This window comes from Pithys albifrons, chromosome 2, assembly GCF_047495875.1.
Source record: "Pithys albifrons albifrons isolate INPA30051 chromosome 2, PitAlb_v1, whole genome shotgun sequence".
Taxonomy (NCBI): Eukaryota; Metazoa; Chordata; class Aves; order Passeriformes; family Thamnophilidae; genus Pithys; species Pithys albifrons.
Window position 1 is genome coordinate 43,310,692 of NC_092459.1, and position 13,102 is coordinate 43,323,793.

A 13,102-nucleotide genomic window follows, 5' to 3' on the forward strand; every position below is an offset into this window, starting at 1 on the left:
TGTGCTTTGGATGAAGACTGCCTTCTGCTGCTCACCATTTTTCAGCTTTCAGTACTGAAAACCTTGGGTTGGGGGGGATGGTGGCTCACTTTGATGGATCCCCAAACTCCTCCATTCTGTTGGATTTTGTTTGATTTAGACCTTGCTGGATGTACTTTCCTTAAATAAGAATAGGGAAATGTAGTGCCAGACATACTATTTATTTGTCAGCGAAAGATGCAGTAATGAAAACAGCGTGGAGTTTGCAGGAGGAAAAGCCCACATGGTGTCAGGGAGCCTGTGTCTGTAAAACTATTACTGGGACAAGTTGCTGCTGCAGAGGTGAAATCACCATCAAGGCTGAAAGCTCTGTGAGCTGCCCATCTTCCAGGGTGGAAAGCAGACTTAGACAATATATTTTCATTGGCAACTTCAAGGAACAAGATGAAGAAAATGCATAGAGGTGGCAGAATTCTGTGAGGACAGCTTGCCCTGGTGAAATAACGAAGGAAGGGAAAAACAACGGAAGCTAAACCACAGCTAGTTCCAGCTAGAGGATCTAATTAAACCAAGCAGGAGGAAGTTCAGAGCAGCAGTATGTCTCAGGCACTGACTGTTTGTTAACTAGGAACATCCAATTCTCACAGAATCACCTGGAGAAAAGGTTTTTCAGAGCCACAGCTAATGTTCCAAAAGTGTTTCTTTAAAAGCTGACAGCTGGAGTAAGTAACAGACGGTGAAAGTACAGTGAATTCAGAAACTAAAACCAGAGGGCAAAATGGGAATTATAAACGCTGGTACCAAACATTCTTGACGGGTGAGATTCAGTCAGCCGTGGATAATAAGCACACTGTTGCAAGTCCCCGTTGCATTTCAGGACTAAAGTTTGAGCAAAACATTGTCCTTTGGAGGGCAATGTATGTGAGAACCGTATGTCATGCAAGGAGAACAGCTAGTCTTAAGAAACTGGCTCAAGGGAATTCTGAATTTCTAATAAGTGATCTGGAACAAAGCAGAGAGATAATGAAGCAAAACCCCAAGGAAAGATCTCCCTCTGCATATGTGTGCTTGTGTTAGCCTGCAGTTGTTTTGCCATAAGCTTTGTAATGATTCTCACATGCTGAAGCTCCAGGTTCAAAGAGTAGACACAGTTAAAAAGTAAGAAGGACAAAGAACAAAAAATGAGCAGGCATAGTGTGATTAGAAAAGATGAGAACACCTTGTGGAGCTCAGAGAAGGTAAAGAAAATAAGGTATTCCTTTAACATGCAGCACAGTGTAGAGCAAATGGGATGGGAGAATGAGAAGGGTGAAGCTGCTGCTGTTAAGATACAGACCCAGAGTCAAAAGGAGGATCTATGTCAGATAGTTTCTAAAGTATGAAACTCTGATTCAGAAAACCCTGTCAATTCATTTCTTCCCTCCAGAAATGTCTCTCATGCAGGCTAGAAAGCTCCCTTGGTACTTAGATGTCTCCTTTGTTCCAAAGGCCTGACCTGAGCAGGACTTCTTTGCACTGAATGACAGGCCTTGGTTCCTGCCAGCCTCATGCTTTACAGCACAGCTGAACAGCTCAGACAGATGAGCCAGTGGTAGAATTTGGTAAGTCCTGGAGAGTATGAGGCTGGTTCCAGGGATTGCATGCTCACTGACTTGCCCTTATCTGCAGGTCTGTGTGAGTCCTGGGTTGGCAAGCCAAGGAGATCAGCTCCATGTTTTGGTTGTCAGGAGGAAGACCCCTGGAAGGTGGCTTCTAAACTGAACTCGTGTGGTCATCAAAATTTGTGCTGGAGGTAAGGGTGACATTTTCTCCCCAAAGGCTTGCACAGCCTTCTAGTGCTTGATGGAAGTGGGATTAGCTTTGCTAGACTTCTGTTGTCATCCTGAACAGTGAAGAAAACCCACTAATAAGATGAGTAGGCTAATAAACTTGACAAAAAATAGCTTTGAGTGCAGGAGATGTTTATACTTAAAGGAAGAGAAAGGTAGCCTCTGTGATTTGGCAGCATTCAGGCATTTTGCTGAGGCAGAGCAGGTGCTTCTAGAGATCTCATGCTCCAAATGTATTTCCTGAGTTCCCATGTAAGTCTGTTTTTCTCTGCAGCCAAGACCCACATCACAGAATCAATCTCACAGAATCAATCTCACAGAATCACACAGAATCATTTATGTTGGAAAATACCTCCAAAATTATTGAGACTAACCTTTGACCGATCACCACCTTGTCAACTGGGCCATAGTACTAAGTGCTACTTCCAGTTGTTTCTTGTACACCTCCAGGGATGGTGACTCTACCACTTCCCTGGGCAGTGAGTTCCAATGCTTAACAACCCTCTTCATGAAAAAATGCTTCCTAATGTCCAACATGAACCTCCCCTGGTGCAGCTTGATGTAAGACCCTCTGATTTTTACCATGGCAGACAGGCAAAAATGATTAACACCAGACTTCTGCCTTGGGGCTGGTGTCAGCTGGAAGAATATCAAATCTGGGGACAAAGGAGAAGCAGAAAAGAAATATTTTTTCCCCAGAATGATTTATCATCAGCTATTTGAGTCTGACCAGATGTCTGCAATCTTGGAAGCTGTCTTGAGGAAGGGGAATTTATTTATTTAAAGAAGTACAAAACTTTTCACAGTGGGCTGTACTTGTTAAAGACAAGACTAACTGAGGAGCTGCCTGGCTTGGATGAGTGCTCACCTACGTGTGCATGTGCAGCCTAAGAAGATTCCCTCTTCTTCCCTGTTACTCAAACAAGCAGTTGCCTTTGCTCTGGGACAAGTAAAGGATTTCATGATCCAGAAGGATTAAAGAAACATAATAACAAAAAAGTGATCCCAACCCTGTAGTTTAGCATTTACTAGGAAGTGGGACAGCCCTGGAATTTGCCTTAGCCCATACTGGCATTTTATATTTATATCATGGAATGAAACAGTGAAACAGTTTTGGATGCTGGTGCCAGAATCCAGGACATCCCTATGGAGAGTAAGTGGTTAATGTGAGCTGTTTGGAGTGTGACTTTTGTGTTTATCACTGCAGCGTGTGTCACATAGCGGGGGTAGGGGGGTGGGGGGGGGGGGGCGGGATCTACTGCGTCCCCCAACCCTAAACTCCTCTCCTGGGGAGGGTCCCAGAAATAAGGCTGCTGTGGTTGAAAAGAGGGGAAAGCTGTGATTCAGAGAGCTCTGTCCTGGCAGATTGTTTGTGAAAACATGCTCTGAGAATGCCTGTTGAACCACATTCCCAAAATACTAAACAAGAGCAAACAGCTAGTACCTGGCCCCAAGTGAGGTACTGAGTTATCTGAATGGAGTAAACTGAGCCCAGACAGAAGCTTTACTGGAAGACCTCAGAGGATTATATAGTCAAGTGGAGATACCTCAGGCTCTCTGGTGTGGGATTGAAATGCCAGTTAAGTTGGGTGTATCAATACCTAATTTTAGAAGCTAGGCTTTCCAAAAGATGTCAAAAATGCCTGCCAGAACTCTCTAAGAACAGGAGGAAAGTAAACCTAGATGTGAAAACAGGATTCAGAGTAGATGTCAGGTTAAGCATAAGGTCAAACCACATATGCAAGGCACCTGGAGGGGCTGAAATCCTGCAGCACCAAGGGCACCAACACCAACATCAGTGGGGATGCTGAATACCCCATTCTCTGCTTGGGAGAGGGTCCGATGTCTGCTCCTGAAAAGGAGGGACCTCTATTTATCTAGTGACTTGAAACTAAAGAACTAATCCCGCAAGTGTTCATCCCAAGTGCTGGGTAACCCATTTCTGTATCTGCACTGTGGGTAGCATGTCTCTTCCATGGACCCCTTGGATGGGCAGTGCATCTTCTTCTGCCTTGTCTCTGGCCCCATCTCCTCTTGCTCCTGTCTGGAGTCCACGGCTGGACGCTGGGTCTGGGACACTGCCCATGTCAGGGGTGATTGATGGGTCCCATACCCAGCCCCAAATCTGCCCATCATAGTCCAACCCTGTGGGACTGCAGCTGTCAGTGAAGGTAGGGTCTGTGCTGGTGACCCCCTTCCTCCCAGATCCATCAGCTAACAGCTGAGGCCATTACTGGCTGCCCCAAAGGGAAATGAGGCTGTCCAGAGGAACTTGGCCTTGGGGACCACATTGCTTGGCACAGGCTGCAGCTGACATGTAGGATAAGGGCACTGCTAAACAGAGCACCTGCATCTCTCAGGGGAGGCTGAGATGGGGCAGCATCTGGGCACTGTCCCAGTCTTGGAGGATTCCCGCATTGTGGGTGTTTAGCTCCCTGTCAGCCATTTGGTAGTGGCCAGAAGGGAGGCTCAGCTAGAGGCTGCCATGACTTTTCAGCTGGGTAGAGAGAACCAACTCTTCTGGACAAAACCTGCCCTCCATTCCAACTCTCCTGCCCTCAGCCACAAATGGAATCCAACGCTGTGGCAATCCAATAAACCACATCCACGAGCAGGGTGAACTGGCTGAGAGGTTAAATGATTCAGTCTATCTCATTGCTCCTCAAATCACTGGTATATCACCCTTGGCACCCTAAGTAAGAGCCAAATAGAAACTTGCATGGTTCAGTGACTACAGCTAAGCATCAGTCTGATGGCTGTTGTGGGGCCTTGGGATGAGCTACATGTCTCAAAACCAGCCTCTGACAGCTGCAGGGAACAGCACTTCCTTAGGCTTCATAAGTAGGAGCTCTGTCAATCTGTGCCTCTGAAAAAAAGGATATGTAGTTGTTATCCTGTCATCTCCTGAGACATGACACATCTCTATTTGCCTAGTGATTGCTCCCTGTGTTTCTGACAGGTCCTGCTAAATGAGTGTCTGGCTTCCCACAGCCACTCTGAGGGACTGAAGAGGTCATGACACCCCTCTGCAATTAATGATGGATACTTGCTTGCACCTAATTAGATCAGTAAAGCAGAAACCAGTGCATGTTATTGTTAAATCCTTATGGACAAAAAGCATGTTTTGGAAGAAAAAATACCTCTTCAGGATGTCCACCACCAGGGTGATTCTTTCTCTGACTCAGCATTACTGTCCTCCTGTTGACAGAACAATCTGCCCAGTTCTCACCAAAGGAATTAAAGAGGATGGATACCTGTCTCAAACACTGTTAAGGCCACAGAAGGGAGGAATTTGTGACAGGAGGGTGCTAATCCTGGGCCTGGCAGAGGCAAGATCTGGTTAGCACATCCTAGTTAACACATCTGGACAAAATCTGTCCACTGTGACATACTGTCAGAAAAGATCAATTGCTTATATGGATACCACTAGTCAAAGTTAGATCATCTCAAGTTATGGGACAGATGCCATCTGTGACCACCAATGGCAACCAAAACACCCTGAATATGCCTCTGTAGATACACAGAGTTGGACTGTATAAAGGTGGTACTCTTGTCTGAGTGTTAGGAAGATAAATTCAATGATCTCAGACCTAGAGGGCGGTTAACAAAGCTTGGGAAGAAGGATGTATCACTGGTAGTGGATACAAAGAATACAGAATTTAGGAGCCACAAGGACATTAGGCAGAACTTCCAAGGTAAGGATGAAACTAAAAAAAAAAAAACAACTGAAAACTGTGCTGAAATCAGCTTCAACTGAATAAAAGGTAATTCCAGCAGGAGGAGATGGTAACCGGATTCACGGCCACCAACCCAAGAAATACTGACTCAAAAGAAGAGAAAGACTGAATGTGCAGACTAAGTAGCATAAGAAGTGAATTATTTAACTAAGAGAATATAAAATACTCTTTCTGTGCAGAACTATGATCCAGGCCCCCCACTACATCACTGGGAAGCCCAGGGTAAAGAAGGACCAACTGGACTCTGCTGGATCCATGGATTATGACTTTCTCCCTCTCCCACCCTCTCCATCTGCCTTTTACTACTTCTCTATATATCACATTTATTGTTAAATAAAAATCCATACTGCTGAATTTGGTGTATGATCTCATTTGCATCTTAATTTAGGAAGCGCTACCTGTCACTAATTGGATCTTAACAGGGAACAAACACCAAAAATTACAAAAGCAGTCCAAAAGCGAATGAAATTTTCTCAACAACTGTCGAATTCATTAGCTGGAAGCGATTTTGTAACTAATACAGCTCCCCCTTGATCGACTTCCTCTGGCAAGCATAGTGGCCCTGGAAGGCTCCACCAGACAGGAAGAATGGGCAGCAGGTCCACAGAATCAAACAGTTTGATGACTGGGTTGTGCAAGTGACTGTCATCTGTGAGAGGAGGATGTTTTCCATTTTATCCTTGGCAGCTGAAGCTTTGCTGGACGATAACCACATCGGAAACACGAGGAATTTCAAGGACTTCAGCTTTTGCTTTTAAGCATTTTGAGTGATGTGTGCTCTTGTGAAGATCAGATTTGGATCTGCATTTTCTTGAAGCTCAAGTAGGGCTGAGCATCTCCAATCAGGAAAAGTAATCCCTTTAATTTAAAAATACAGCTAGAGGTTTGTTTACAATAGAGGGATCCCAAGCTCTTCAATTTATAGGTAGCAATGATGAATGACCACTTGACTTTTTTAATGTAATGCATGGTTTTCCTAGCACCTGTGTCTACCCAGTGAAACACAAATCACAAAATTCAAGAGCTGAAGCTTGGGTCCTTATGAGTCTTAGGTCTACAGCTTTATGCCATTCATGATGAAAATACAGTTGTCACACTAAGAGGCTGAAAACTAAACCAAGAAGTGGTTTCAGCCGCATAATGTTCATTATTAACACTAAATATATGAAAAGGAAGTATTTAACATCTCGGCCCAGCTACTGAAAGATACCTGCACACACCTACATCAAAAAGCTTGTTCTACTACAGAGGAACTTCCTCTGAAATACAGCAGTACCAGAAAACCGCATATTCTATTGGGAAATGACATTGTTTTATTTGAAACAATCAGAAGACAAAAAGTATTGTTTTTCGGCTCCTATTACTGCTCCAAAGGATTCTGAATAGTGAAATGCTCAAACCCTTTATTCAGTTTCTTTCTCATGAAGGAAACAACAGTCCATGTTACAGCACTCCCATCACTTGCTGGCACAATGACATGCTGTTGCACATCAGAAATGGCTTAAAAACATAGAGCAGCATGGAGAACAGGTTTTCACCAGCTAAGCATTCTCATCCAAACATCTAAAATTTTTCATTAACTGCTGTATAATTAAATAATGAATAAATTCCTCTTATTTAGTGTATTCATGGTTGCTTGATGACTGTGAGGTGGCAAAGAAAACATTAATGTTTTTTTTCTGTTGCTTGTCTTCTAACACTATCAAAGTACCCCAAGAAAAGAGAATGTATTTGATGGCATCACTGAAATGCAATGTATCTTCATGTGTATTCTTCTGCTGAGATGTCAGAGGTTGAGTATAGCTCTTTGCAAGCAAAGAAAAGCAGCATGAAAACTATGGTGCTAAGAACTAAATGGAATTGTCATCTCTGAGTTCAGGTGCCCCTGTTGAATAAAGGCATTTCATGCAGCTCAACCTGTAGCTGGTCTGTAGCTTCACCATGTGCAATCTTACATTGCAATACAATCTTATTTCTTAACACTAGGAAATCCCACCCCTCTCCATGTCTGGGAGAATGCTTCTTTTGGAACCCACACAGTGAACATTCAGTCTTCTGAAGTACTGAAAGGGTCAAGTCAATGTGAATGCTACAAACCCAAGTCCTTTCCATTGCTTTTATTCTGATTATTTCCCCAGTATTTTGACAGTGAGGTGAAGATGAAAATGATAGATAATATTCTGGGCCTAATAATGCCCTGTGTCGGTTATAGACAAACATCTAAATTAGTGCTTAATTAGCACTATGAGATACCTACCTGATATGGATGTTGTTTAAAACAGCATGTGCTCCCACACCTCAAGGGCTTCAAGAATAGTATCTCCTTCCTTTTTGCACACAGAAGGCATAAGAGGCATTGAAAACAGTGCACACACACAAGGCAGGCTGCTAATGTCACATTTGCAGGGACAGCATTCATACACTGACTTCACCTCTCTTGCTGTGTCTGCTGCAGAAGCTGGAAACATTTACTGATATCACCACACACTGACTCTTGCCATTCAGACTTTCAGCATTAAGTTTATCCTGAATTGGTTAAGGGCATGAGCACCAAGTTTGTTCCTTGTCCCTGCTACTCCTGCTATAAAGCCAGAGGGATATCTACAGAACAGAGATTCTCACTGACATGCTATTGCTTAGCTTTGGTTTTAAGTGTTGAATTTTCAGTTGCTCTTACAGAAAATTAGGAGAATAGCCAAATTACAGTCCTCCTAGTCCAGAGTTTCAGTTAATTTCTGTGGATGTCAGTTGCTTCCCCTGAGGGACTCTGCCACAAGGGTTTCTCTGCCATGAAAAAACTGAAGATACAAGCTTATTCAGAAATGCCTATTCAGAAATAATGTTATCTTGAGGACACACTGTAGTTACCTTCAGGCATATGACAACTGGAGGGCTACCCCACATCCCCCTCCTGCCAGAGCAAGGCATAAAAAATCCCAAGGAATGGTCTTTCTTTTCCTGTCATGCAGTTTAGAAAGGCAGAAGTAATTAAAAGAACATATGGAGAAACGCACAAAGTTGCCAAACCTAACTGTTCAAACAGCATTGTATAAAAGCCTGAAAGGTCTGCACAAAGAGACAACTGCACAAAACCTGTCCACTAAAGATTTTCAAAGCAGAAGAGCTTGGCAGAAATTTGATGCTTGTTCATTAGCTTGGCTTTCAAGTCCTTCCCTTGGCCCTACCCCCTAAATCCTATTCAGCTTGGAAAACCCCTTTCACAGGAGAGGCTGTCAGGAAGTCTATAAGCAGACCTTTAGGCAATCCTGAGGGGTAACCTTGGGCTAAAAATAAATAACCTGCTTGCCATATCAGATCCAAAAGCACTGCTGCTCATGTTACTGCCTTCCTTCAGACAGATGTCAAAGTAGACTCAAGTCAAAAAAATCCTGGTGAAACAGGAGAAGCCCTAGGTGCCAGGAATACGTGCCTTTAAACTCTGTTGATGGTCCTTTATTCTTACATACCTACAGGCCAGCTGCCCTTTTTCCACCACTAGACATAAAATGAAGCATCTAGTTAAAGTCAGTATATTTTTTCAGCTACCAGCTTTTAAAAATACTTCTGACCTTTTCCACATAAATCACCTCTTATGCAAATGTACTAATGGAAGCAAAGACATTTAAGATATCTTTACATCAGTTCTGAAGAGTATCAGAAGGAGCAATATGTAAAAAGTTCATTTATTTCCACTTAAGAACAGATTTTGCTTCATGTAGCACAAGCCTCTTCCAGGACTTTTTTCTGGTCTTGATCTTGGTGCAAAACATTTGCATCTATTTTCTAAGACACATAATTTTGAAAAAGCAGACAGTTGTGAGGAGGTCACCTTTCCTAGCTAGTGAATTTTACTTCATGTACTGGAAATAAAAGCCACGGAATACAGATCATCTTCATAAAACAGCATTTCCAATAGAGAGAAAAGCCTTAAATCTTGAAACTAGACTAACAGAAGTTTCATTAAGTTTTATACAGCGGGAATGATTTGGCTCCAGGTCTACTTAATCCAAACCCTCAAGGTTTAAGTTCCACTATATTACAAGAGCATTACTTGCTCAGACTTAATTACAGATTCCAGTTGGAGCATGACCCTTTCTGTCCCAAAAGCAGCAACTCAGCTAATAAGACAGCTCTGCAATATCACTCTTTTGGCACCTGAATCCTGAACTTGACATACCCAATGAAGATCAAATAAATGTTATGGAATTGCCTTCCCAATACCAATACCAGCATTCTGCAAGGGATACTCTTGAACACTGGTTTTGTGAATGGTTCTCCAGCAAGCCAGGTCCACCTTCAATACTACTGATTGCCACTCAAAGAGAAATTTTGGTCATCTGTCCTGACACTGAGTCATTCAGGGAACTCAGCTTCTGCAGAAGGCTTCAGGAGGAAAAGGAGTTATTTTTAACCTGTGCCAGAAGTTTTGTGCTTGAACAACTGGAGAACAAGGAAAAGCATTTGTATGAACAAAGACATGGAGAGATGACTGAGGTGGCTGTGCCTAAACCTTTGAAATTCCATCCACTGACACAGTTCAGCTCTATTTCTTGAATGGCTGAGGACTATTTTTTCCACACACCCTATCCTGCAGAGCTCTGTATCAGATGTGAAGCTCTGCCCTCTTGATGGTAACTATAAATTTGATAGGTGGTCACACACTGCAACTGTCAGGTGTTACAAGTGGACATGGCACTGCTTTATGGGCTGTTTCTGCCATGTGGGTAAAACTGTTGAAAGATTCCAGATGATCATACAAATTAGTTCACACACCTCTGGGAAAAGGAGGGTGCTGAATCTGAACTCTGTTTTCAGAGCCTGGAAGGAAAAAAACATCTGTCCCTCAACTCCCTCTTCTGATTGTTTAATTCAACACTGTGATCAGAATACAGCAGTCCAAACAGTATCTTGTAAACAACTGTGAAGCCCATGGATCACAAATAAACTCCAGATCACATACAGGTTTTAGGTGTGGTATTTAACAGAAAAGCAGAAAGCCTCTTTTATTTTCCTCTTAAAATCAAATTATGCATAATAAGGGCCTGGAGGAGATGATCCTTCCTGGATTGCAGAGGGAATCAAAAGAAGCCCAGATCATGAGGGAAACATAGAGTGAATCTGATACAAATTTTGTTTTTATTTTTGATGCTGTTTCGAGCAGCCCCCTCCCACTCTCTCCTCCTCCTGCACCAAGACACTGCTTAGAGATGAAACTCCTGAGAGATGAGCCCAGAGTTAAAATACATGCCTTAGGGTGTAACTGTGAATGTAATGACAAGCGTAATTCTGGAAGAATATATCAGTTCATCCAAAACTGAGAAGCAGAGATGTTTTCTGGAGGGGCAACAAGGCTAATAATAATTGTTAGAATACTTTTTTTCTCTGCAAAATCAAACTCTAATTGCTGCAGTGCATCAGACTTTAGACAGTAGGCAAATACATATACTTTATAGGTCTACAGTTTGGATGAGAAAAATGGCAGTTCAAATACTGTATCTGTGTCAAATCATTAGGGAGTCTGACTACAAGCTCTTGATGTTTTGCAGTGAAATATGTATGTTCAGATTTTGGCTTGTTAGAGAACATTCTGTCAAAAGCATCAGGAAAACCTGAAGTTGAACAATCCGGAAAAAGTTGTGGGTTTGGATTGAAGTTTGGGGTAGTTTGTTTTGTTTTGTGTTTGTTTCTTTGTTTGTTTAAATCAGTGTCTGGTCTACTCTTCAGAAACAGTTAAAGAGCTAACTTCAGATGGGTTGTTGAAAAGTATCTGTATAGCTTGACTGAGATTACAAAGAGAATCTAAGAATTCTTCAAGTTTTTCAGCCTCCAGTTTTCTCTTCTGTGTGTGAATAAATGGCAGGATAGAAAAGTGGAGACATTTTGAAGCCTCTTCGGAAAGAAAGAACAATTTAGCAACATCATTATCACAGACTGTAACATGTTTATGAATGGCCTAACAGAAATTTTTAATAATATTTTACTTAATCAGATTACTATCTCTTCAGTATTTCATGGTTATCACCTAACATCTTCAATTTACATTCTAAAATAAATTACCGTGTAAATAAAGTATGCTCACAGTTCTTGTATGTGGACAGTACTTACATTTAATTACAAATGATCTGGATATGTTTATAGGTGTGAAATACATTAAAATTGTTTATAGGAAATAAGCTCAACTAGCACTAATTTTGGAATCTAAATTTTCACAACAGTACCGAGAGTAGCTCAGTTATTTATTTGAACATGCTTTTCAGAATGTATTTGGAACGCAGTAGAAAAGAAATTCAATGAAAAGCCAAAAAGAGGGAAGCACAGAAGATCAAAACTCCATAGCAGGTCGGATCCATAAAATATTAAACTGCACTTCTTAAATGTAAGTACTACACCAAGTAGTAGTGTGGCTGTTCTTACATGGTGTTAAAGCCCTTATTTTCTAAAGGAGACAGTAATAAGCATTTTGCCTATTCAATCCAATCAAGATTTAGACATCGTGCTATAAAAGCAAACATATCTGACACTTCTTCTATAACTTTAGCAGTTGGCTTTCCTGCTCCATGCCCAGCCTTGGTGTCAACATGGATGAGAAGTGGATTGGTTTGTTTACGGCTTCGGCCCACAATATACTGCAGAGTAGCAATAAACTTCAGTGAATGTAGAGGGACCACGCGATCATCGTGGTCCGCTGTGAGCAGCAGCATAGAGGGATACTGGATGCCATCTTCTTCTGGTAGTTTGACATTGTGAAGTGGAGAGTACCTGAGAAAAGCACACAAATATTTAGATATTTTTTTCCTCAAGACCCAACAAGAAGGTCCTTTCCTAACAAAATTTTCACAGTGGCATTTGATACCACTCAGAATAGACCAGTTCTGTTACAAAAATCAGAATTGCACTACTGGCAATGTGGTAGTGGCCACAGATCTCTGGTTCTCAAATGTGAAGCAAGTATATTTCTCTAATTTCAGAGAGACATGTGCATGTATCTCACAGAAATGCCCAAAATACCAGAAACAGCCAACAGGGAAACCGCAGCAAACGCTGTCAAGTCCATAGCAGGATCCACCCTGCTGGAAACAGGAAAATTGAGACTTTTCCCCAGCATGCATATCTCCAGCAGTCTATGTCTGCATGTGGATGGCTTCTGTAATGGTTTTGATCCATGGCTTCCTCAGTAACTAGGTGTAACTAAGGAAGCAGACATCACAAGTATTCCACACGTGTTTTCCACGTAACAGGAGGAGTTTAGTTTTCCTTCTTCCGGGGAGCTGGGTGTGGGAGAAGCATGGATGGTCTGTTCTGTTCTTGTGGTGTTCCTGGCCTGGGACGTGGGTGAGATCATTTCATGATTGTTCTCCTTTAATTGCATTTGTCTGTTTCATTTATTTAGGTTTGGTTTTGTTTCTTCCTCTTTTCTGGTCAACCAGTTGTTTGGTTTGGGTTTTTTTCCCCCTTTTTCCCTTTTCCCTGGGGGTGGGGTCCTACGTGGTGTGTACACATTGTATATATGTGTTTGCAAATGTCAGGAAAATATAATTTCTTTTTAATTCAGTTTAG

General features: G+C 42.1%; 1 protein-coding gene across 1 annotated transcript in view; it reads right to left on the reverse strand.

Annotated features, from left to right (window-relative positions):
• Positions 1-11,626: 11,626 nt before the first annotated feature.
• The window catches only part of PREP (prolyl endopeptidase), a 95,912-nt gene continuing 94,436 nt past the window's right edge, over positions 11,627-13,102 (reverse strand). Inside the window, exon 15 of the mRNA XM_071548826.1 lies at positions 11,627-12,304. Coding sequence (XP_071404927.1) covers positions 12,010-12,304 — 295 coding nt within the window. The 3' untranslated portion in view covers positions 11,627-12,009. The remainder of the gene's footprint in view (positions 12,305-13,102) is intronic.